General features: G+C 44.6%; 1 protein-coding gene across 1 annotated transcript in view; it reads left to right on the forward strand.

Annotated features, from left to right (window-relative positions):
- The first annotated feature begins 17,696 nt into the window (after window positions 1-17,696).
- Window positions 17,697-25,703, forward strand: part of Cyth3 (cytohesin 3) — a 105,433-nt gene continuing 97,426 nt past the window's right edge. Inside the window, exon 1 of the mRNA XM_070033511.1 lies at window positions 17,697-17,865. Within this exon, the coding sequence (XP_069889612.1) occupies window positions 17,832-17,865 (34 nt within the window). The 5' untranslated portion in view covers window positions 17,697-17,831. The remainder of the gene's footprint in view (window positions 17,866-25,703) is intronic.

The following is a 25,703-nucleotide window of genomic DNA, read 5'->3' on the forward strand; positions in this document are numbered from 1 at the left end:
GGCCTGAGCACTGTTCCTCAGCTCTTCAGCTCAAGGCTAGCATGCTACCACTTGAGCTACATCGCCACTTCTGGTTTTCTGGTGGTTTATTCGAGATAAGAGTTTCACAGATGGGGCTGGGAAGGTGGCTCAGTGGTAGAGTGCTTGCCTTGTATGCTTGAGGCCCTGGGTTCAATTCCTCAGCACCACATAAGCAAAAAGAAAAAAGCCAGAAGTGGCGCTGTGGCTCAAGTGGTAGAGTGCTAGCCTTGAGCTGAAGAGCTGAGGGATAGCGCCCAGGCCCAGAGTTCAGGCCCCACGACCGGACCCAAAAAAAAAAAAAGAGTTTCACAGACTTCCTGCCCGGGCTAGCTTTGAACCATGATTCTCAGATCTCAGCCTCCTGAGTAGCTAGGATTACAGGCATGAGCCACCAGCACCCCATGACCCACTATGCTTTTTGTTTTTAGATTGTTTTCCAGACAGAGTCATGTGCTTTTGCCCTGGCTGTCCTCACATTGAGATCCCCTCCTACCTTTTCTTCCAAAGTGGCTGAGATTATAGGCATGCAGGCCTCGAACCTTGGGCCTGGATACTATCCCTAAGCTCCGTTTGCTCAAGGCTAGCATTCTACCACTTGAGCTACAGCATGACTTCTGTTTTTTCTGTGATCAATTAGAGACAAGTATTTTTCCTGCCAGGGCTGGCTTTGAACTGCAATCCTCATATCTCAGCCTCCTGAGTATCTAGAATTACAGGCCTAAGTCACCAGCACCCAGTTTAACTAATGATTATTATTTTTGGGGGGGGGTGGGTACTGGGGCTTGTTCTCTTGTTGGGCTTATTTTGTTCCTGGCTGGTACTTTACCTCGTGGATAACCACACAGATAAATGTTTATGCTGCTTTTACTATGTGGTAGCTCCTGGGTTAGATATGAACACCATGATGAACACAGTTGGATCCAGCCTATGTAATTGTGGAATCAAATCAGAGCCACAGACATTAGTCAAATAATCACCCCGGCTTCTTGTTCAAGAGAGCTTTGGTGGAGCTGTCCTTTAAGACTTTCCCTGTTCCCTTTTGTTTTTCTTTATGTGCTTAAACTAGGGCTTGAACTCAAGGCCTTGTGCTCTCTCTTGGCCTTTTGCCTCATGACTGGTGCTCTACACAACCAGGTGGCTCCTTGATTTTTTTTTTTTTGTCGGTCATGGGGCCTGATCTCTGGGCCTGGGCACTGTCTCTCAGCTCTTCAGCTCAAGGTAAATGCTCTACCACTTGAGTCACAGCACCACTTCTGGCTTTTTCTGCTTATATGGTGCTAAGAAATCGAACCCAGGGCCTCATGTATGCAAGGTGAGCACTCTACCACCTTCCCAGCCTTTTTTTTTTTTTTTTGGTCGTGGGGCTTGAACTCTGCACCTGGGTACTGTCCCTCAGCTCTGCAGTGCAAGGCTAGCACTCTACCACTTGAGACACAGTACCATTTTTGGTTTTCTGGTGGTCAATTGGAGATTAGAGTCTCATGGACTTTCCTGCCTGCCTTTGTGTTGGACCTGAGACTTGAACTCAGGGCCTGGGTACTCTCCTTAAGCTTTTTTGCTCAAGGCTAGTGCTCTTTCACTTGAGCCATAACTCCACTTCTAGCTTTTTTGTGGTTAATTGGAAATAAGTGTCTCATGGACTTTCTTACCCAGTCTGGCTTTGATCCATGATTTCCCAATCTAAGCCTCTTGAGTAGCTATCTACTTAAAAAAAAAAATACCGAATTTGGGGCTAGGAAGGTGGCTTAGTGGTAGAGCGCTTGCCTTGCATGCATAAGGCCTTGAGTTTGATTCCTAAGCACCACATAAGAAGAAAAAGCTGGAAGTGGCGTTGTGGCTCAAGTGGTAGAGCACTAGCCTTGAACTGAAGAGCTGAGGGACAGCACCCAGGCCCAGAGATCAGGCCCCATGACCAGCAAAACAAACAAACAAAAAAACTAATTTTTAATATTTTACTTATTTGTTTATTTATTTAGTCGGTCATGGGTCTTGAACTCTGGGCCCGAGTGCTGTCCCTGAGCTCCTCAGCTCAAAGCTAGCACTCTACCACTTGAGCCACAGTGCCACCTCTGGCTTTTTCTGCTTATGTGGAGCTGAGGAATCGAACCCAGTGCCTCATGCATACAAGGCAAGCATTCTACCACTGAGCCACCTTCCCAGTCCCCTTATTTATTTATTTTTATGTGGTACCAAGGAATTGAACCCAGGACCACATGCATGCTAGGCAAGCACTCTACCACTAAGCCACATTCTCAGCCTGCTGGCCAGCCTTGATGGCCAAGAAATACCTCATAGTATGTATTATATATAATGGTTTTTCCATTCATTTGTTAACAGGTTTGGGTTATTCCTATCATTTTGACATTTTCAAATATATATATATTCAAATATATATACATATATATGCTTGTTTTATATCCATTTTGTTTTTTGTTGTTGTTACTTTTATTTTGTTTTGTTTTTTGAGAGTACCAGGGCTTGAATTCAGGGCTTTGAGCATGCTTGGCTTGCTCTTCCACAGCTGGTACTCTACTACTTGAGTCACACCTCCAATATAGCTTTTTGCAAGTTATTTTGGAGATGGAGTCTTATGGACTTTTCTGCCTAAGTTGGGTTCCTTAGAAATGAAAATTGAAAGAGGGCTCCTTGGAGGAGGGGGAGAAGGGATGGACTAAGCTGAACTTTGAGGCTATTGTATTGACCAGAGAAAGAATCCTTCCTTCCTTCCTTCTGTCCTTCCTTCCTTCACCACATCTCTCTCCCCTCCCACCCTTCCTCTCTCTTTTACTTTCTCATCTTCGTAGCACTGGGGATTGAACCCAGAGCTTTGCGCATGCTAAGCAAGTACTTCTCTACCACTGAGCTACACCCCACCCCCACCCCCAGCCTTGGAAGCATATTTTGTTAAAAAAGAAAAAACAACAACAAACTGTCCATGTGCCAGTCCTGGGGCTTGAACTCACGGCCTGGATGCTGTCTCTGAGCTGCTTTTTTTTTTTTTTTTTTAACTCTAGGCTAGCACTTTACCACTTGAACCACAACTCTGCTGACTTTTTAGAAAGTCTCACTGACTTCTCTACCCAGGCTGGCCTTACACCAGATCTCAGCCTTCTGAGTAGTCAGGATTACAAGTGTGAGCCACTGGCGCCTAACCTGAGGCATATTTCCTATAGACAAAATGCCACAAGCCACATTTTCCCAGTTGCATACATGTGCCATGGCACCTGATTCATCAGAGGCTGGCTGGGACCAGTCGTTTGGTGGATGATACCTGGGGAAGAGTTGAGGCCATAGCATAGCATTCAGTCCCCTGCAGTCTTCCTCACCTTTCCATTTTTTCCATATGCTATGGAGGCTCTGTCACCTAGGCAGGAGGCACAGTTTCCCTATTTGCTTCCCATCTTGGCTGTTGTAAGAATCGTTTTTGTTCTCAGCTCCTCCAGGACAGGCAAATGTAACATCTATAATTAAATGTGTCAATTATTAGATTTCACACTTAAATGAACAGTTCTTGCTAAGGTGCAGAGTGCCAGCATGCCTCAGAACACACACACACACACACACACACACACACACACACACACACACACACACACACACACACACACACACACGAAATGAAAAATCCTTCTGGGACAGAATTAACCTCGCAGTGAAACTTCTCCTTGGGTTCTATGCCACATTTTTCCTCCAAGGAAGAATATCTGGGATTAAAGGGGATAAATATATGTCAACTTGTAATTGTCAATGATGGCTGGAGTCAGGCGATATATAAATATATATATATATATACATATACATATAAATAAATATAATATACATGACACATTCAAATGACCTCTATTTTTTTTAATTTAATTTTATTTTATTTGAGAACATACTGTACAGAGGGGTTACAATTACATTGGCAGGATAATGCATACATTTCTTACCAAGCATTGCAGCCTCCTCCTTTGTTTACCCTTCACCTCCCTTTGACCTCTATTTTTAATGCCAGTACTAGGACTTGTACTCAGAACCTTGAGCTCCACTGGTTTGCTTGGTGTGGCATGCTACAACTTGACCTATGCCTCCAACCAGGCCTTTTGCTAGATAATTGGAGATGGAGTCTCGTGGACTTTTTTTTAATCGGGGCTGGCTTCTAGGTAAGATCCTCAGATCTCAGCCTCCTGAGTTGCTAGGATTACAGGCATGAGCCACTAATGCCTGGCTTTGTCCTTTATGTTGTTTTCTTGAATTTGTAGGGTTTTTTGTTTGTTTGTGTTTGGTTTGCTTTTTCAGCACTTTGGCAAACTTCACTCCGTCTAATCACAAAATCCCTCCAGCTCAAGGCTCCTGCTCAGAAACACTGTCCATTGCTCACACTTCATTGGTAGTCTGATCATAAATGATTAACCCACAGTTACCACCTGCAGACTAATGGGTGGGCACAGTTGGTGGGCTGCCTGGGAGCTTTTCCTCTTGGTTTTTTTTTGGCCAGTCATGGGGCCTGAACTTTGGGCCTAGCACTGTCCCTCACCTCTTCAGCTCAAGGCTAGTGCTCTACCACTTGAGCAATAGCGCCACTTCTGGCTTTTTCTGCTTATGGGGTGCTGAGGAGTCAAATCCAAGGCCTCATGCATGCAAGACAAACACTCTACCACTGAGCCACCTTCCCAGCCCTCCTCTTTTTTTTTTTTTAAGCTCATTTACAAAATCCAGGAAGTGGATACAGCCTTTTGCATTAGCAGGAATGTGCTGTCTACGCTCCACACTTGAGACAGGAAACCACAAGGAGCCACTTCTCCTGTGCATTTTAACTTGAGATTTACTCCTGCAGTTGTGGAGTTCTCTGAGTCCCTGGACAGCAGTTCCTCCTGTGGGATCCTAAATTCCCCTAAGGGATGAGCCCGTAGTTAACCCTGTATAGATATTCCATTGTTCTCTTCTGGCCATATTGGGGCTTGAACTCAGGGCCTGGGCACAGTCCTTGAGCTTTTTTCTACTCAAGCCTGGTGCTCTACTACTTGAGTCACATATTCACTTCAGGCCTTTTGGTGGTTAATTGGAGATAAGTGTCACAGACTTACCTGAGGTCTATTTAAATTGTGATATTTAGATCTCAGCCTCCTGAGCAGACAGGATTACAAGCATGTGCCAGCAGCCTCTGTCCTACATACCAATTTTCAAGTATAAAATTCAGTTGTGGGCTGGGAAGGTGGCTCAGTGGTAGAGCGCTTGCCTTGCATGCATGAGGCCCTGGGTTCGATTCCTTAGTACCACATAAGCAAAAAGAAAAAAGCCGGAAGTGGTGCTGTGGCTCAAGTGGTAGAGTGCTAGCCTTGAGCTGAAGAGCTGAGGGACAGTGCCCAGGCCCAGAATTCAGGCCCTACGACTGGACCCCCCCCCAAAAAAAAATTCTGTTGTACTTAGTACATTCATGCCATGGGGTACCACCAGCTCTCTCTAGTTTCTAAATATTTCTATTATTCCCCAAAGCCACCTCATACCCACTAAGCAATCACCCCCCATTCTACCCCTACCCCAGTCCTGACAACTAGCAATTCACTGTCTCTAAGGATCTTTTTTCCTTCTGGCTATTTCCTATAAATGGAATCACATAATGTGTGGTCTTGGTGTCTGGTGCTTTTACTCAGTTTATTTTTGGAACTCATCTACCCAGACTGTTGTTTTTTTGGGGGGGTGGGGGGACGGTTTGCTGGTACCAGGGTTTGAACTCAGGGATACCTATTTGTTTGGCTGATGCTCTACTATGAAAGCTACCTCTCTATCCTTGATTTTTGCTGGCTATTTTGATGTATGGAGTCTTGTAGACTTTTCTGCCTGGGCTGATTTTGAACAATGATCTTTCAGATCTCAGCCTCCTAAGAAACTAAGATTACAAGCATGAGCTATTGTTGCTGGCATATTGTTGACTTCCTTCCTTTCTTTGTCTCTCTAAATTTTGTGGGTTTTCGGTGGTACTAGGGTTTGAAATCTGTGTGTGTGTGTGTGTGTGTATGTATGTGTGTGTGTGTGTGTGTGTACCAGTCTTTATGGCTTGAACTCAGGACCTGGGTGCTGTCCCTTAGCTGTTTTGCTCAAGGCTGGCATTCTACCACTTGAGCCACAGCTCCACTTTTGGCTTTTTGTTGGTTAATTTGGTTGTAAGAGTTTCTTGGGCTTTTCTGCCCAGGCTGGCTTTGAACTGTGATCCTGAGATCTCAGCTTCCTGAGTAGCTAGGGTTATAGGCGTCCAACTCACACTACATTATTTTTTGTGGTTCGTATTCCACTGTCTGACCAGATTACCATTTACTTCTGCGTTAATCTATTCATGCACATTTGGTCTGTTACCACATATTGGCAGTTGTGAGTGGGTGGAGCTGCTTTGGGTATCTACGTACTCTATCTTCTGGCTTCTATTCTTCCTTTTTTTTTTTTTTTTTTTGTACTAAGGTTCGATCTCAGGGCCACAAGTTTCTTAGCCTGGACTGGTATGGCTGAGCTAAACCCTCTGCTCTGTTTTTCACTGGCTATTTTTAGATGACAGGCAGGTGCTACTGCATCTAGCTTCCCTCTGTGGAGATGAAGTCTCATGGATTTTTCTGCTCAGGTTGGCCTAGAACCTTGATCCTCCCAATCTCAGCTGCCCTCCCACATAGGTGGGATTACAGGCAGGAGCCACCAGCACCCACCTTGAGTTTCTTTCTGTATTTACAAGAAGGCTTCTAGCTTCCCTTCCTCACCTATGGCTAGGTTGGTCCTGCTGTGGTCCCCTGAAGTAGCTTTTCTTGGGGAACCTGATGGGTGACATGTCTCAGGCTCACAGCCCTCAGTGGCCACCCAGTAATTAGGAAGCTGCCTGTCACATGTGTTGGGCAGGTGCCCAAGGAGGGTGGGGGCTGGCACTGTGACTGCCAATGATTTTTGTAGAAGCCCACAGAAAGAGAAATGTCAGACTGTGTAGGGCAGGTGTAGCAGGAGTCCATGTTTCTGAGTCACCTGTCAGCCTTAATTTCAAGTCTCTGGACATCATCTCTTAGTTCAACTTGAGTGTTAGCAGGATATATAAGATATGAGATGGGAGGAGACACATTGACCAAAATGCTGTCCCGTCAGGGCTTGTCAGAAAGCCTGGAGAAAATTGCTGCTGCCACTCGAATACACATGAAGGTGCCCCAGCTTCCAGCCAATGAAGGGGCAGGATGGGCTTTTAGGCTCTGACACGTCAAAGCTCATCTACCATGGAATTCCTCAGCTGTAAAATTTCCAGAGCTTTTTAACCCATTGTGGTGAACTTTCTATCTCATAAAATAAGCCATTTGAGAGAAGTACAAGTTGTCGTGTCGAAAACGAGCTTTACAACGTTGGTGCGGGTTGTGGGGGGCGGGAGGGGGGGAGGATTGGGTAGGGGGTATGGGGGGAGGTTGGGAAGGGATGTGAAGGGTAAACAAAGGAGGAGGCTGCAATGCTTGATAAGAAATGTACGCATTATCCTGCCCATGTAATTGTAACCCCTCTGTACAGTATGTTCACAAAAAATAAAATTAAATTAAATAAAAAAAAATAAGCCATTTGAAAGTGGGCACTGTTCAGTACCCATTAAACATACTCACCATCCTCAGCAAAAATTTTCATGCTCCAAAAGAAAGCCTGGAGCCGGGCGCTGGTGGCTCACGCCTGTAATCCTAGCTACTCAGGAGGCTGAGATCTGAGGATCGCGGTTCAAAGCCAGCCTGGGCAGGAGAGACTGTGAGACTCCTATCTCCAATAAACCACCAGAAAACTGGAAGTGGCGCTGTAGCTCAAGTGGTAGAGCGCTCGCCTTGAGCTGAAGAGCTGAGGGACAGCGCCCAGGCCCAGAGTTCAAGCCCCACGACCAACAACAACAACAACAAAAAAGAAAGCCTGGAACCCCTTAAGCAGCTGGTCCATGAGATTTCTATTCTATTCTATTCATTTCCGTTCCTGTTTGTTTCTATTCTGTTCTAAGTCTTATTCTATTATCCTGTTTTATTCCATCCTATCCTATTGTATGTATGTGTGCGTTTTGTTTTGCAGTTCAGGATCTCACACATGCTGGGCCAGTGCTCTACCAATGAGCTACACTCCCTTCCTGCACCTCCCCGGCAGACCATGGGATATGTTAAAATACAATCCCTAGATATAAAGTCCTAGCTCTTGGCTCAGTGTATATACTGACTGGTAGGGGCCCAACAAAGATGTGACAGAAGCCAGGTATGGTAATACACTCCTGTAATACCAGCTATGGAGTAAGGTTTGGTATGAGAATCTTAGTCCAAAATCTTCTCCAAGACAGAAATATGAGACTCTGAAAAGTAACTAAAGCAAAACAGGGCTGACAGTGTGGCTCAAGTAATAGAGCACTTGCCTAGTATTGCCAAAAAAAGGATTTTTTTTTTTAAAGATTCCAGAGATCTTGTTTCTTGGAAGAAAGAGGGACAACAGAGGAAAAGTATGGATTCCACAACTGTCCCCTTGTGTGGTCCCAGGGAAGCAAACACCTAGGAGCCTAAATTCTTTAAAAGGAACTAATGGTACCTGCCTTATAGAGAGTGGAGAGGCTAGGAGGAGTTCAGGAAGGGTGAGGCAGATACTTAGTCCTCAGCAGGTGTGTTAATATGGTTATTATAGTGAGGTGTAATGTGGTGCATGCCTGTAATCTCAACTACTTGAGAGGCAGAGGTAGGAGGATTTATTCAAAGCCATGGAGTGAAATTACCATAGCTGAAAAAGAAAAGCAAAAAAGACTGGGGGCATGGCTTAAGTAGTAGAGTGCTCATCTAGCAGGTGCAACACGATGAGTTTAATCCCCAGGTGCTTGGGTTGGATAGGTCTAAGCATTTAATTGCTTGCTTTGTACATCTAGGACAGAAGGGAGTATGGGACAAGAGACACACATAGAAAGGGATAGAGACGCAGAGATAGAAACTGATTGATTGATTGATCAGTTGGTTTTGGGATAACTCTCTCACCCTCTCTGATAGGAAGTCTCTTGAGAAGGTCTGGTCCAGAATATACCCTCCCTGCCTCCTTCGAACTTGGCAGTGTGGAGGAGGTTGGAAGGGCTGTGACTAAGCTCCCAGCCAGCTGACTTAGAGCCTTCACAGCCGGGAGCAGGCGCCGAGGGGAGAATGTGCCCTGGGCACTGCATTGATGTGGCAGGCGGCACCAGAATGTGATTTTCCTTTGCTTGCTTTCCAACTCCTGTTTAAACACACAAAAATGCTGCCTGCTTGAGGGTGTGTCCCTTTTTTCTTTTGGTAGAAGACAGTTCTTCAGCACCAGATGGAATCTAAGATTCATTCTCCCTGCCAGGAAGCTACACTGACTGCTCCAAGATGGGGAGACTTGTCTTTCTCTGGGTGTCACTAACAAGGTTCCCCTTTACCCGAAATCACCAAAAGGGCAGAATCAAAGGATAGTAGTTAGATGGATGTGGTGGTGGTGCATGCCTGTAATTGGGACTTTGAGACAGGAGGGTCACCTGTGCTAGGCTAATCTGGGTTAGACCTAGTTTCAAAAAGAAAGAAAGAGAGAAAGGGAGAAAGAGAGAGAGTAGAGAGAGAGAAAGAGAGAGAGAGAGAGAAAGAAAGAAAGAAAAAGAACGAGAGAAAGAAAGAAAGAAAGAAAGAAAGAAAGAAAGAAAGAAAGAAAGAAAGAAAGAAAGAAAGAAAGAAAGAAAGAAAAAAAGCAAACAAAAGAGGAGGTGGTGCTGTGGCTCAAGAGATAGAGCCCTCGCCTTGAGCTGAAGAGTGCAGGAGCAGCGCCCGAGCTCAGAGTTCAAGCCCCACGACCGACCAAAAAAAGAAAAAAGAAAAACAAAACCAAGGGCTGACTGTAGCTCAGTGCTCAATGGTTGAGTATGCACCCCAGACCAAGGCCCTAGTTTCAATCCCCAGAAAACACACACACACACACACACACACACACACACACACACACACACACACACACACACAAATCCAAAGGTATTTGAATCCTTAGGCTGTATAGCAACTGGCCACAAACTAAGTGGCTTAAAACAACAGAAATGAGCTGGGCACTAGTAGCTACTCAGAAGGCTGAGATCTGAGATCTGAGAAACTCAGTTCAAAGCCAGCCCACACAGAAAAATCTGTACAATTCTTTTTTTTTTTTTTTTTTTTTTTGGATCCGGTCCTGGGCCTGAACTCTGGGCCTGGGCGCTGTCCCTCAGCTCTTCAGCTCAAGGCTAGCGCTCTACCACTTGAGCCACAGTGCCACTTCCGGCTTTTTTCTTTTTTCTTATGTGGTGCTAAGGAATCAAACCCAGGGCCTCATGCATGCAAGGCAAGCGCTCTACCACTGAGCCACCTTCCCAGCCCCATTGGATAGGAATTTTTTAAAATTTACTTCTCAGTTTGGGAAGAATTGCCATCTTCCTATGTTGTCTTCCAATTCATGAACATGATATGTCTCTTCATCATTTATTCTGATCTTCTTTGGTATCTTCCATCAGTATTTTATACTTTTCAATGGACAAATCCTGTAAATGTATCCTAGAAGAGAGTCTCTTTTCTTTTCTTTTCTTTTTGTGTGTGCTGATACTGGGCTTGAACTCAGGGCCTGTTTTCTTGCTTGGCTCAATTTTCAAACTTCAGCTTCCTGAGTATTAAGTATTATAGGCATGAGCCATGGTGCTGGACTCCAGCTGTTATTTTTATTTTTGCTGGTGCTGGCACTTGAACTCAGAGCCTAGGTGCTTTCCCTTAGGATGGCAATCTGTCACTTGAGCCACAGCTCCATTTCCAACTTTTTGGTGGTTAAAGAGTCTCACAGACTTTCCCTGTCCAAATTGTCTTCAAACCTCAATCCTCAGATCTCAGCCTTCTGAGAAACTAAGATTACAAGTGTGAGCCACCAGCACCCAGGAACCTTATGAATCTTTAAGGTTGACAAGAAAGCTGGCCTGCTATAGCCTAGGCTTATCCAGGTACCAGTGATTGTGCTTTGGGATACATCATGGCTAGGGTCCAAAAACTATCAGTGGGTGTTTTGTGGCCTTTTAAAGAAAGCAATAAATGGCTGGAATTCAGAACTGGCGTCTACAATCTGACAAGTCAGACTGCTTGTGTGTAGTTAGGACCTTAGAGTCACATGCTGTGTGACCATTGTCCTGTCCCTTGCTGGCTAGGGGCAACATTTTCCCTGAAAACAGGACATGAGTCAGACAGATGTTCTATGTCCTCATGTTTGTTATTTTAGCCCCCTGCCCTTTTTTAGTGGGTTTGAACTCATATACTTATAGTTGTGTTTGCTAGGCAGATACTCTAACCATTTCAACCATGTTTCCTTTTTTGTATTATTTATCAGGTAGAGTCTTTTTTTTTTTTTTTTTTTTTTGGTCTGGGACTGGCTGGAACTCAATCCTTCTATCTCCACCTTGTAGGTGGCTGGGATCTCAGGTGTGCATCATCACAACCAGCTTATTGATTGAGATGGAGTCTTGGGAACTTTTTCCCCAGGCTGTTCTCAAATCATGATTTTCTTAATCTCTGTCTTCAGAGTGGCTAGGATTACAGGTGTAAGCCACCACACCCAGCAACCCTTTTTCTTTTTAATTGCTTGACCGATAGTACACTTGACTCTCTGGGATGATTCTCCTGATGATTTTAAGCTGTACATTGTGGACTCTGACCAACTTTTTTTTCCTGACCAACTTAATTTTTGAAATTAATTGTTTTTTAATGTTTTAGTAGGTCAGGGACAGAATAAAAAATGAAGAACTAGATAAAAATAACACAGCTTTTTATTACTATAGCAGACAACTTTCTTAAATAACTCTTAATATTGGTGCTGTCTTAAGCAGAATCTTTTTTCCAAGGGCAAATAGCTCAGAATAGGGGCCAAACTATTTTATTCCAAGTTTACTGTGGGTGGGCACTGGTCAGTAATGCCTATAGTGCTAGCTTCTTCTTCTTATTTGCCAGTCTGGGGGCTTGAACTCAGGGCCTGGGCACTGCCCCTGATCTTCTGCTCAAGGCTAGCACTCTACCACTTGACCCACAGTGCCACTTCTGTCTTTTTCTGCTTATGTGGAACTGAGGAATTGAACCCAGGGCTTCATCCATGCTAGGCAAGCACTCTACCTCTAAGCCAAATTCCCAGCCCTGGTGAATCCTTTTGAAGCCAGCCTGGGAAGGAAAGTCCTTGAGACTCTACCTCTAATTAATCAGGCAAAAAAGCTGGGTTGGAGGCATAGTTCAAGTGGCAGGGCACCAGCCATGAACAAGAAAGCTAAGGGAAAGCATGAAGTTCTGAGTCCTGAGTAAGCCTCAGTAAAGGCAAAAAAAACCAACAACCAAACAAACAAAAAACCCCAAAGCCAAGCAAATACCCCCCCCAAAACCAAACCTTTACTGTGGAAGAGAAATTTGACCATATTTTTCCCCCTGCTGTTTTGTTTTTGCAAAATTGCAAGTTACAAATCAATTAAAAAAGAATTAAGCTGCTCTTGGTAAAGTGACACTGAGGCACTGATGTCAAGGAGAAAAACAAGACCAAGGTAGATGGATGGCACTGAGCAATTGTAAAAGAGAGACAGCATAGCAAAAGGCAGAATATCTGGGCTTTTGCAAATTTAATGAGGATGTGACTGGATACATGGACTCCTCTTGTTTGCTTGGGCCCAGTGGAGCACATTAATCTGCGCAACATCAGCTTCATTCTTAGGTGGAATTAGATTTTGGAAAAGATTACTTTCCTTTTATGACTGTGAGCCAACAGGAGGCTGGCTGTGGTGTATGCCTTTCCCATATTGACCCAGGCCCCTGAGCAGATGTAGCAGATCAGTGGAGATCCCCATTTGTTCACAGTCACCACTGTGTCTGCATTCTTAACTGTTATCAGAGGGGAGACAGGAACCGCTCAGTGCTGGTCTGGCAGAGACAATTGGTCAAGCAGTGTGGGCAGCAAAAGATACTGGTTGCTGGGTGTTGTGGGGCACGCCAGTAATACTCACACTTGATAGACTGAGATAGAAGGATGGAGAGTTTGAGGTTGCCTGCTCTACAACATCAGACTTGCCTTTTATTGTTTTTTTTTTTTCTTTTTCTTGGTCCGTCGTGGGGCTTGAACTCTGGGCTTGGGCACTGTCCCTGTGCATTTCAGCTCAAGGCGAACACTCTACCACTTGAGCCACAGCACCACTTCGGGTTCTCTAGTGGTTAATTGGAGATAAGAGTCTCATGGACTTTCTTGCCCGGGCTGGCTTTGAACCTCAGTCCTCAGATCTCAGCCTTCTGAGTAGCTAGGATTACAGGCATGAGCCACCAGTGCCTGGCTTCCTTTTATTGTTGTTTTGGTGTTTGAACCCAATGCCTCAAGTTTGCATGGCTTGCTTGCTCATGGCTGGTACTCTACCACTTGAGCCACACCTCTAGCTGTGCTTTTTGCTGGATTATTTTGGAGACAGTATCTCACAGACTCTTCTACTCTGCTGGACTCAAATTGTGATCTTGCAGATCTTAGTTTCTTGAATAGTAGGATTACAGGTGTGAGCCACTGGCACACTGATTTTTTTTTTTTTTGGTAGGTCATGGGGCTTGAACTCTGGGCCTAGGGACTGTCCCTGAGCTCTTCAGCTCAAGGCTAGTGCTCTACCACTTGATCCAGAGCGCCACCTCCGGTTTTCTGAGTGGTTAATTGGAGATAAGAGTCTCATGGACTTTCCTGCCTGGGCTGGCTATGAACCATGATCCTCAGATCTCAGCATCTGAGTAGCTAGGCTAACAGGCATGAACCACCAGCGCCCAGCCTGACTTATTTTAAGAAGTCAGCATGGGCAGTGTTCTCAGTTCTGTGCTTTTTAGCACTGGCAGGAAAATTTCACAGACTTCAACTTGCAGGATAGAGATGAATGTATAAAGAAGCTCTGACATCTCTGGAATCTGCACATTAAAAAAAATTTGTTACACTATTCTGCAGTGGTCAAAGGCTGAGAAATGAGTTTCAGCATATGTTTAGAATATCTTTTACTTTTCTTGGCCCTGGTTGTCTAGCAAATACTGTGTTTTCTTTTTTACATGCCTATCCTCTGAGGACATAGTTGAGATGGAATAAATTGCCATTACAATCTCTATCCTGAAGAAGTTTAAGGCTATAGAGCTAACATATATGCAACAACAAACACTTGGGTGGATGTTTCTAAGTAGGGGAGAACTTCAAAGTTACAGTTAAATAATTTTTTGCCTAATTACAGGCTTAGTGGGGCTATATGTATTCTAGGCCATCAGTCCCATGAACATGAGGACTCAATCTTGTTATGTTTATCATTGTATGCCCAGTCTGTTGAGCAGAGTCTAGAAGAGGTGACTATGGGAGGTAGAGGTAGGAGGATCTTGTTCTAAAGTGGGCTGGCAAAAGCTAGAGATCCCATGTAAAAACAAAGGCAAGGCCAGGTGCTGGGTGACTCATGCCTATAAATCCTAGCTACTCAGGATGCTGAGGTCTGAGGACCATAGTTCAAAGTCAGGTTGGGCAGGAAAGTCCAAGAGATTCTAATCTCTAAAAGTAAAGCTGTGGTTCAAGTAGTAGAGCTTTGAGGGAAAAAGCTCAAGGATAGTGCCCAAGACTTGAGTTCAAACCCCAAGACTGACACAAACAAAAACAAAAAACAAAGTCAAACAACAAAAAATAAAGGAAGAGCTGGGATGTGTGGATTAAGTAGTAAAATTTGATAGAGTCCTGAGTTTAATCTCCAGTACCACAGGAAAAAGGAGCAGATAAATCTTGCTAAGTCTTTATTGTCTTTCAGAGTGATTGCAATATGTAATAACTGGATTTAATACAAATACCTTGGCATTTGTCTGATGCATAAATTATTTTACTCACAAATTTACTTATAAGGATTTCAACATCTAAGGAAAGCTTTCACAAATTAGACATAATTGAGTGCCTATCTTAGTGAATAACTAGGGTACTTAATGTTCCTATATTTGGCATAATGGCTATTTAAAAAAAAATTTGGCCGATACTGGGGTTTGATCTTAGAGGCCTCCCACTTGCTCAGCTTTCTTGCTCATGGCAGGTACTCTTACCACTTGAGCCATACTTTTAGTTTTGCTTTTTGCTGGTTAATTAGATGGAGAGGAAGTCTTGGAGATTTTTCTGCTTGGGTTGACTTTAAACTTCAATTCTCTAGGTCTCAGCTTCCTGACTAGCTAAGATTACAGTTGTGAGTCATCGGTTCCCAACACAACTGCTATCTTGAGGGGAACTGAGAAATATTGGAAAGTATTGCCTAAAAAATAAAAAGAAATCTAGCTTTTTAAGCCAGGTGCTGGTGACTCACAACTGTAATCCTAGCTACTCAGGGGGCTGAGATCTGAGGATTGAGGTTCAAAGCCAGCCTGGGCAGGAAAGGCCATGAGACTCTTATCTCCAATAAACCACCAGAAAACCAGAAGTGGCACTGTGGCTCAAGTGGTAGAGCACTCACCTTGAGCTGAAGAGCTGAGGGACAGCGCCTAAGTCCAGAGTTCAAGTCCCATGAGTGACCAAAAAAAAAAAATCTAGCTTTTAAAGTTAGATATTAATATCCTTGAGTTATGAAGGTTTTAAAGCCTTCCAATTCCCCCAGTAAAGTGTAGAAATGATACTCTAAGCCTTGATTCTCCCAACATACTGGATTTGAACTCAGGACCACTCACTTCCCAGACAAGTGCTCAATCACTTGAACCCATACTCCAATACTCTTTTTAAGTTTAGTTATTTTTGGAATAGGGTCTTGAGTTTTTGCCTGGGCTGGCCCTTTGAAATACAATGGTGATCTCTACCTCTGGAGTAGTTAGGATTACAGGTATGAGCCATCATGTCTGAACCTTTCCCAACATTTTTGCAGGGTTTGTTGAAATGGGAGTCCAGGCTAACCTGTAGAATAACATATTTTGCTTACAAATAATTGGGTTGTACTTTGTTATATTAGAAGAGATCAGAAGCAATTTTTAGATTCAAACTGTGAGGAATAACTACAGATTGGAATGCATGCTGAGAAAACTGAAAAATTAAGAATTGATATTGAAACACATTTATAATTGATGTCTTTGAGTTCAAAGCTCCATATAACACATTATCAAGTTCAAAGAATGCTGTCTCCCCACACCCCCCAGAAATGACATTAAGATAAGCTTGACAGGAAGAAGATCAGAAAGCCACATCTGTGAGTTGGGACTTAAATTTACATCTCCTGACTACCAGATCCCTTTTCTATTCCATCTTTGTCACATCAGCTGCCTAACATCTTATCTATACCCAGAAGTATCCCCCACAATTTAGGAAGCATGAGAATACCCAGTGTTTTATTCATAAGGTTAATAGGAAATTGAACTCTGTGTGTGTGTATGTATGTGTATGTACTGGTAGTGGGGCTTGAACTCAAGGGCTAGCCCATAGTCCCTTAGTGTTTAGCATTTTTGCTCAAGGTTGGTGCTCTATCACTTGATCCACAGCTCTCCTTCCGGCTTTTTGCTGGTTAATTGGACATCACAGTCTGACTTTTCTGCCTGGTCTGGCTCTGAACCGTGATCCTCAGATACCAGCCTCCTGAGTATAACTAGGATTACAGTTCTGAGCCACTGGTGCCCAGCAGGAGATTGAACTCTGGAATCATCCTACAACCTTGAACAAAAGGTGAAAACTGTTTACTTTGATAGATGATGGTGAAAGAATCCTTTGAGTCAATTGACATTTTAAAAATATAAAACAGTTGCTGGAAAATTCTATTAGAGATGAACAGTCTCCTCCATTACAATGTTTGCTTTTCTTTAATGTGATTTAGTTGGAGCAGAATGGCTTGGGAGGGCCCATGTTCACTGTTGCAGGAGGGGTTACTGGAAATGAGATACATGAAATGAGAAAGGCAATCCATAGGTTTGGAACCGAGGCGAACTGAGGCCTTCCGCCCAGACCGGGGCTGTGCCCACGGGAAATTGAATTCAGAGCTCCTTCTGTATCATAAATCCAGGGCAGTTGGCAGCAATCCAAGGGAGATTGGAGCTAAATTCCAAGGGCATCTGACGCCAGTCTGTCCAATCCCTATAATGTCCTCTGAGGGCTGGACCCCAGGTGCGCCGGATAGGGGTTTGGTTCCAATCTCATGACAACATTCATTTATAAGCTTTACACTTTGTTAATTTTAAAATACCATCGTCGGGAAAGAGGTGGGCTGCATTATATATTAGAAAACTGAAAGGCCGGCTTGAGTTACTGGGGCACGTCCTGAGGCTGAGGAGGAGGACTGCCCGATTTATCCGTGCGCTCATTTCTAGATCTTCCCAGCCCCCTTCCTTCCCCCCCTTCTTCCCCCCCCCCCTCCGCCAGATAGCACGTGCGAGCTGGAACCCTGGGCTACTGGGTTTTGTAGAGTGGGGTGTCTCGGTGTCCTGGACCATACGTCCATCCCCAGGCTGCTGGAGGGCAGGGGTCGCGGTGGGAGGGAGCGTTTGGAACTGCGCGCTGTGGCAGTGTGTGTGTGAGTGATTGTGACCCACGGTTTGTGTCTCGGCTTCTCACTCCGACTGCAGACACCGCCTGGCGAGCTGAGTTCCCGCGGGTGGGGCCCGGCAGTCTCGGGCCCCGCCCACCGCGCCGGGACGGGCGGGGCTTGGATCACGTGACGGCGCGCCGAGCGGCGAGGCCCCGCCCGCGGCCGCAGGAGGAGGCCCGGCCGCGACCGGGGCCGCGCGCGCTGTGGAGACGCCTGGTCGCCCGTGAGCTCCTGACGGCGGCAGTCCCCAGCGCGTCGCCTGCCCGGCACTGGGCTCCCCGGCTGCGGGAGTGGTCTCAAGATGGACGAAGACGGTGGCGGCGAGGGCGGCGGCGGTGAGTGTAGGAGGTGTGGCCGGTCCGCGGGGCGGCCTGAGGGACCCGGGGGTCGCCTGAGGAGACCTGGGGGTCTCGCGTCCTCGGGGCCGGCCGGGCGGCTGCGGGAGGCCTGAGACGCTCCGTGCTGGGGTCGGGGTACCCGGGCCCCAGGAGCGGACGCGCCGGGGACTGGGGGAGGGGGGTCACCACAGGCCAGGGGTTCTCCGCGTGGGGTGGGGGACGTGATGGGCGACCATCCCCGCGTCTTGTCACCAAGGGCGTGCACGCCCTCCCGACTCCAGCCGTTTCGGACGACCCCTTTCGGTGGCTTTCCTGGCGTGGCGGCAGTGGGCGAGCCCGTGGGAAATGGGGAGGGGAAAGTTTTGAACTGGGGTGCGCGAAAGGAAGCGGGAGGGACGGGGCTTAGGTTGGAGACCCCGACTTTTCCCCCCTCCCCTGGCTCGAGGTCAGTAGGGATCTGAGGGCATTGCTTGAGCGAGGAGGGGGCCGCTGAGTCCAGGTCTGAGCATGCATTTGATGAAATGGCAAAGGTTCCAGAGTCAGAAAAAGAAAAACAAAAATCAGGTCAAAGGTGCTGCAAGTGTCTGGGGCCGCAGCCAGCCACAGCAGCGGAGGTGACATTCGACATCAGGTGTGGGGGACACCTTTGGGAAATAGGTCGTTGTTTCCGTGCCCAGTGTACCCCGGGTTGTGTGAATTGGATATTCCTCTTTGCGGGAAGAGTGTTTCGCTGTAAATTATTTAGTGCAATTCAAATTACTGTTGTGTCATTGCTGTGAAGTAGGTTTTCCAAGCATAATCAGATGCCTCTCTGTATGGAGTTGGGTCACTGATTTGGAAAGCAAAGGGTTAATTCGCCCCTATTTTACAGGAACACCCCAAGTTGAGGAGCTCTCTACTTTCCCTAACGATCTTCTTTCTGCTGACAGACGGAATCATCAGAACCCGGTGTAATAAGGGAGTGTTTTAGAAAAATCCTAATTACAGGCTGCTGGAGCAGCTGCCTGTAAGAATCAGCAGTATTGAAGGCTTCAGGATGAAGTGGTTAATCAAGGTGCCTTCTAGAATTCAAGTGCTCACAGGGAGATGTTTTTGCTTTGAAGGAAGCGATGTGGCAGGGCTGGTGGGAAGTTGGCACCCGGCATGGCATTTGGCGAGTTCAGTTCTCATAGTTGAAGCCAGGGGTAGTACTGTAGCACCGAGTGGGTGTGTTGTTTATGAGAGGGTGCTGTGGCAAGAAGGCTCTGTTGCAAACCCTCCTACAGTCAGGCTGTTAGTCTAGAGACACCAGATCCCACTTCTGTGTGGCCTCATCCCTCCTCCCATTTGGCATAGGCGCACAGGTGTATATAAATGGTAATAGCTGGCTTCATGGTTTTGTTCCAAAGACACTCCTGATTGTGAGTAAAGAAATATGAATGACTTGAAGGTACAAGTAGGCATTAAAGTATTACAACAGTTTTAGATCTTTGAGGACAATAAGAAAGGATGCTATTACGTATCAAAAGGCTGAAGACTATCTTTGGCCATATATATCTTCTGGGAAAATGTCACAGAAACAATCTGGGAATTAAACATAGGTAATGCATCAGTAATAGTAAGAAATTTGAGACAATAATGCTTGATGGTAGGAGATGGTGAGGTAGATTTGATAAGTTCATCCACTGAAATGTTTCTTAACTAATAAAAACAAGCAATTATTTTTATCCATGCTGGCCTAAACAATGTAAAAACTTTTTATATTTTCCAAGCATATTTCTTTTAAAGGTAGAAAGAGGAGGGAGGAGAGAAAGAATGCTTGTAAGAGGCATTGGAATATTTTAAATGTATAATGTTATTTAATTCACCACCTTGGGACATTCACAATGAGCATATATTTATTATTTATTGATTTTCTACTAAAATGCCAGGCAGCATTCTAGGTGCTAGAAAGCAACTTTTAACCTTTTATTGATTTGATTCATCAAAACCTTTCCTCTTTACATTGTGGAAGACACTTAAAAATTATGTTTGGCAGTCTTAAAGTATTTAATTTTAAATTAAGTGGAAATCTTTCAGTCTTTTTTTTTTTTTTTTGGTCTGTTGTGGGGCTTGAACTCTGGGCTTGGGCGCTGTCCCTGCGCTCTTCAGCTCAAGGCAAGCACTCTACCGCTTGAGCCATAGTGCCACTTCTGGTTTTCTAGTGGTTTATTGGAGATAAGAGTCTCATGGACTTTCCTGCCCGGGCTGGCTTTGAACGTCGATCCTCAGATCTCAGCCTCTTGAGTAGCTAGGATTACAGGCATGAGCCACCGGCGCCTGGCTTTTTCACAGTCTTGAAGTATGAGTCATTATACAGTGCTTATTTGTATAAACTTCACTTGCTTGTATTTAACTCCTAATTGTTTGAAGTGAACAGTTCTTTATGGTTCTTACCACTTAAGTTTCAAAGCAAAGCATTAAAAAAATCATCTTGAAAAATAAAATGGAGCCTTTTGAACAGGAACAATTTCATTGCCAGCCAATGGCAAAGCATAACGTGTTGGGGTATATTTTTAGAGTATAGGACAGAACTCTCAACTGTCTAGGGAAGTGTGTTTCAGCTTGTTTAGAAGATAGTATAAATCTATCCAAACAGTTTTTTTCCAACAGAGGCTGAAGAAAATTTAAAGGATCCTTTTTGTTAATTAGTCAGGTAAAAATATTTTTAAAACTCCTGTTTTTTTTGGGGGGGGGTGGTCCGGTTGTGGGGCCTGAACTGTAGGCCTGGGCGCTGTCCCTCAGCTCTTCAACTCAAGGCTATCACTCTACCACTTGAGCCACAGCACCACTTCTGGCTTTTTTCTTTTTTCTTATGTGGTGCTGAGGAATCGAACCCAGGGCCTCCTGCATGCAAGCCAAGCGCTCTACCACTGAGCCACCTTCCCAGCCCTCCTACTTGTTTTTATAATTTTTTTTTTTTGTGGTTAAGAACAGGTTTTTCTATGGCGCCTAGGCTGGCTCTTGAACTGAGTCCTTTTGCCTTAGCCTACCTAGTGCTGGGATAACATTATAGGCCTAGCTGTACTTTTAAGTTTGTGTCCAGGATATACATATTCTTTGAATGCAAGATAAGGAGAGGATGGTGACTTGAATGGTTGGAAGGCAGTTTCAAGGAAGAGCAAGTGGGGGAAAAAGATTACAAGAACATATTGTTCTTTATAATGTGTGCAGAATGTAGTTAAGGTATTTTTTAATTCCTTTGGTGTTCTGTTGCCTTTCAGTTTTTCTAGAAAAGTTCTTGGAATCAGTCTGTACTTAGAAGGTGACTGACTAGTTTGGCTCTTTGCCACTATTTGATGTTCCTGAGTGGACCATCAGTGGCAGATGTCATGAATTAACTTTAATTGGTTTCTTCTCCTGTACTGCTCACTCTCATTAGTAAATATAAGGCTCAAGTGAATGTCTTTCAGCTGCACTATAAGTAAATATAAATTAAGACCCCCACCTTTCACCTGTAGACAGTAGTCCCCAAGTATGAAGATAGAATGGGGCTAGGTCATCTCAGTGTCTGCTGGTAAAAGTATAAATCTGTCTGCTCTTAATATACCGTGTGTCCTATTGGCTAAGCTCCATTTCTTGCCCTTTGCCTGAGGAGGAATTCGACCTTTTCTTTTTTTCCTTATCCGGTGTGGAGCTTGAACTCAGGGTCTAGGCCACTGTTCCTGAGCTTTTTCACTCAAGGCTAGTGCTCTACCACTTTGAGCCACAGTACTGCTTCTGGTTTTTTGGTGGTTGACTGGAGCTAAGAGTCTCAAGGACATTCCAGACTGGGCTCATTTTGAACCTCATTCTTCAGATCTCAGCTTCCTGAGTTGCTGGGATTATAGGCATGAGCCACTGACCCAGCCAGGATTCCAGCTTTAAAGGCAGCATTTCCAGATCTTTGGTCAGTTCACTTGGGGACTTGGTTGGGCTAGTGGGTACCACCAGTGGTAGACAAGGGTGGCCAAGGAAGGGTGAAAGCAGCTTGTATCTTTCCCCTTGTTCTCCTTGAGTCAGTGTCTCTGTACCTGCCTGCTCCTTTGACTCTAGCTCCTGCTACCGTGGCTCTAGCTCCTGAGCTTTGGAAATGCCTTTTCCCCTTGACCTTCCAGCCAAAAGGTAGACAAGCTTCTTCCTGTTTAACATGTGTAAATAGTTACTTATTTTAGCCCTTTAAAGAGATGGTTCTCATTCTGATATATATTTAAAAAGCATTGGCAGTAGCTTTAGAAATGACAAGTTTTGACCGGCGCTGGTGGCTCATGCCTGTAATCTTAGCTACTCAGGAGACAGATCTGAGAATCGTGGTTCAAGCCAGCCTGGGCAGGAAATGCTGTGAAACTCTTTATCTCCAACAAACCACCAGAAAACCAGAAGTGACGCTGTAGCTCAAGTAGTAGAGCACTTGCCTTGAGCTGAAGAGCTGAGGGACAGTGCCCAGGTCCAGAGTTCAAACCCCATGACCAAAAAAAAAGAAAAGAAAAAGAAAAAGAAATCACAAGTTGTATAAATCCTTTACCTGACAGTGACTAGTTCAAGGAATTTAACCTGAAATTATTTGTTTATGTATAAGACAATATAGGCTCAAGGTTATTCATTGCCTTGAGGGTTCATTACTAGGAGACTTCTTAGAGAAATCATAGTATACCTACCTGGTGATTGAAGTTGTGCAAAAGAAGAGACAGCTCTTTATGAATCGATACAGAAATATCTCCTAAGTTACAAAAGCAAACTAAGTAAATATGCATTGTATTCTATGGTTTCATTTGTGGGGGGGGGGAAGGAAGTGCTTGTATACTCATGAAAATTGTCTGGAATGTTAAACAGGGAACTAAGAACAATGGTTACCTGTTTGGAGAGGTTGATGATAAATGTAAGTGGGGAGGAAACTTCACCACTGTTTATTGTTTGAAATTAATAAAAGTTTTAAGTTTATTCTAAAATGAGAAAACAAGTCTTATGGAGAAATAGTATGATGGTCAGAAAGCACTCTTTAAGGGACTATATATACAGATCATATCTCTCTCTCTCTATAAATAATAAACATATGGTTCAAATAATGCTAAATGTAAACTATAAATATTTTTTTTTGGGGGGGTCCGGTCGTGGGGCCTGAACTCTGGGCCTGGGTGCTGTCCCTCAGCTCTTCATCTCAAGGCTAGCGCTCTACCACTTGAGCCATAGCACCACTTCCGGCTTTTTTCTTTTTGCTTATGTGGTGCTGAGGAATCGAACCCAGGGCCTCATGCATGCAATGCAAGCGCTCTACCACTGAGCCACCTTCCCAGCCCTAAAGTATAAATATTAACCTATGTTTTCAGTCTATTAGGAAATTAGTAATCACTGTTTTGTTGTTGTTGTTGTGGATCTTGAACTCTGGGCCTGGGCGCTGTCCCTCAGCTCTTCAGCTCAAGAATAGTGCTCTACCACTTGAGCCACAGAGCCACTTCCAGCTTTTTCTGTTTATGTGGTGCTGAGGAATGGAACCCAGGACCTCATGTATACAAGGCAAGCACCCTACCACTGAGTCACCTTCCCAGCCCACCACTACTCTTGAAAAAAAAAATATATATTTTTGCCAGTCCCAGGGTTTGAACTCAGGGCTTGAGCACTGAGTGCCACCTCTGGCCTTTTCTGTTTATATGGTACTGAGGAATCAAACCCAGGGCTTCACATGGTAGGCAAACTGTCTACCACTAGGGCACATTCCCAGCTCTGCTCTTAAATATTTAAGAAGTAGACACCACAGGTGCTTTTAGATTATGCTTAGAGCATGATTTTTTTTAATTAGCATATGTTTTACAGGGGGGCTTTCGTTGTTACATTTCCAAACATATTTACAATGTATTCTAGTCAGTCTTACATACTCTCCATTATCCCCTGCCTCCCTTCCCCCAAACAATTGCAACAAGTTTCATTGTTCTGTTTTCATAGTTGCAAACTATCTATTTCAACCATATTCAACTTCCTTCATCCTCCTCATTAGCCCTACTGCCTCCTGCCAGTACCCCTCCATGCCCATTTCTCTCTTTTCAACAGCTCTCATTTAGGTTCTTTAAGAACATATTCTCTTGTAGCAACTTATTTATTCAAATGTTGATATGGTCCCTGCCAAATGCCAGGCCCTGTGCTTGGCACAAGGGCTGTGGTGATCAGTGAGGCAGATGACTATCCTCTGTTTATGGACCTTTTGTTTAGTTGGGGAGACAAACTAAAAAGGTAAGCAGGTATATAAAATAATTGCAAGTTATGCTAACTATTGAAGGAAATCAAGAATTTGGAGCTGAGAGAAGAGGGTGGTGGAGCAGTGTCCTGGGGCAGCAGCCTCTTGGAGGAAGTGCTCCTGGCAGAGGAAAAGACACTGACCTTCCAGAAGTGAGTGGGTAGCTGTAACAGAGTAGAGAAAGAGAGAGAGAAATTAATTGTAGCCGGGCATTGGTGGCTCATGCCTGTAATCCTAGCTACTCAGGAGGCTGAGATCTGAGGATCGAGGTTCAAAGCCAGCCCGGGCAGGAGAGACTGTGAGACTCCTATCTCCAATAAACCACCAGAAAACCAGAAGTGGTGCTGTGGCTCAAGTGGTAGAGCACTTGCCTTGAGCTGAAGAGCTGAGGGACAGCGCCCAGGCCCAGAGTTCAAGCCCCAGGACCGACAAAAAAAAAAAAAAAAAAAAAAAAAAAGAAATTAATTGTAAATGTAGGAAGGATTTTTAAGTGGAGAATGATGCTGGATTTGTGTTTCAATAATTTTAACTAATATTTACGTAATGCTCTCTGTAACAGGTTCTATTCCACATACTTTACTTAATTACCCTTCAACATCACCATTTATAGATAGCCAGGATGAAGGCGTAGGGAAGCTAAGTAACTGACTTCGAATTTCACAGCTAGTAAGTGGTCGCATTAGGACTGGAACCCAGATGTTGTGCTTTGAAAATCCATGCTTTTCTTTTTTCTTTTTCTCTCAGTTATGAGGATTAAACTCTGGATGTCAAGCTTGCTAAGCAGTTTGCTTTTCAGGTAGTCTTGAGCTTTTGTCTAGGCCAGCCTTGAACCCAAGATCCTCTCTTTGCATCCTTAGTAGCTGAAGTTATAGGCATGCACCACAATTCATGTTCTTATCCATTGCCTACTCTGCTTTAAAAAAACAAAAAAAAGTTCAGGGGCTGGGAAGGTGGTTCAGTGGTAGAGTGCTTGCCTTGCATGCATTGAGACCCTGGGTTCAATTCCTCAGCACCACATAAGCAGAAAAAGCCAGGAGTGGTGCTGTGGCTCAAGTGGTAGAGCACTATTCTTGAGCTGAAGAGCTGAGGAGTAGTGCCCGGGCCCAGGGTTGAGGCCCCATAACCGACACACACACACATACAAAAAATGTTCAGGTTGCCTACTGGAAAATGGATTGGAAATGGAGGAAGAAGGACTTGGGGACATCAGTGAGGAAGTTGTTGCAGAGGTTCACGAGAGGGGTACAGGGGCTTGCTCAATTAGGGTTATAATGGTTAAAGTAGGAGGAAGGATAACCTCCTACATACACACACCAAGTCTCTATTAAAAAATATAAAAGTAATGAAACAAATACTCAGATTTCCTTCGATTAGAATTAAACATAATAGCTTTGAGTGCTGGGAATGTGGCTCAGTGGTAGAGTACTTGCCTAGCATGCATGAAGCCTTGGGTTCGATTCCTTAGTACCACATAAACAGAAAAAGCTGGAAGTGGCGCTGTGGCTCAAGTGATAGAGTGCTAGCCTTGAACAAAAAAGAAGCTCAGGGACAGTGCCCAGACCCTGAGTTCAAGCCCCAGGACTGGCAAAAAAAGGAAATACAATAGCTT

The sequence above is a fragment of the Dipodomys merriami genome, unplaced genomic scaffold (genome assembly GCF_024711535.1).
Source record: "Dipodomys merriami isolate MVZ:Mamm:240054 unplaced genomic scaffold, mDipMer1.0.p SCAF_22, whole genome shotgun sequence".
Taxonomy (NCBI): domain Eukaryota; kingdom Metazoa; phylum Chordata; class Mammalia; order Rodentia; family Heteromyidae; genus Dipodomys; species Dipodomys merriami.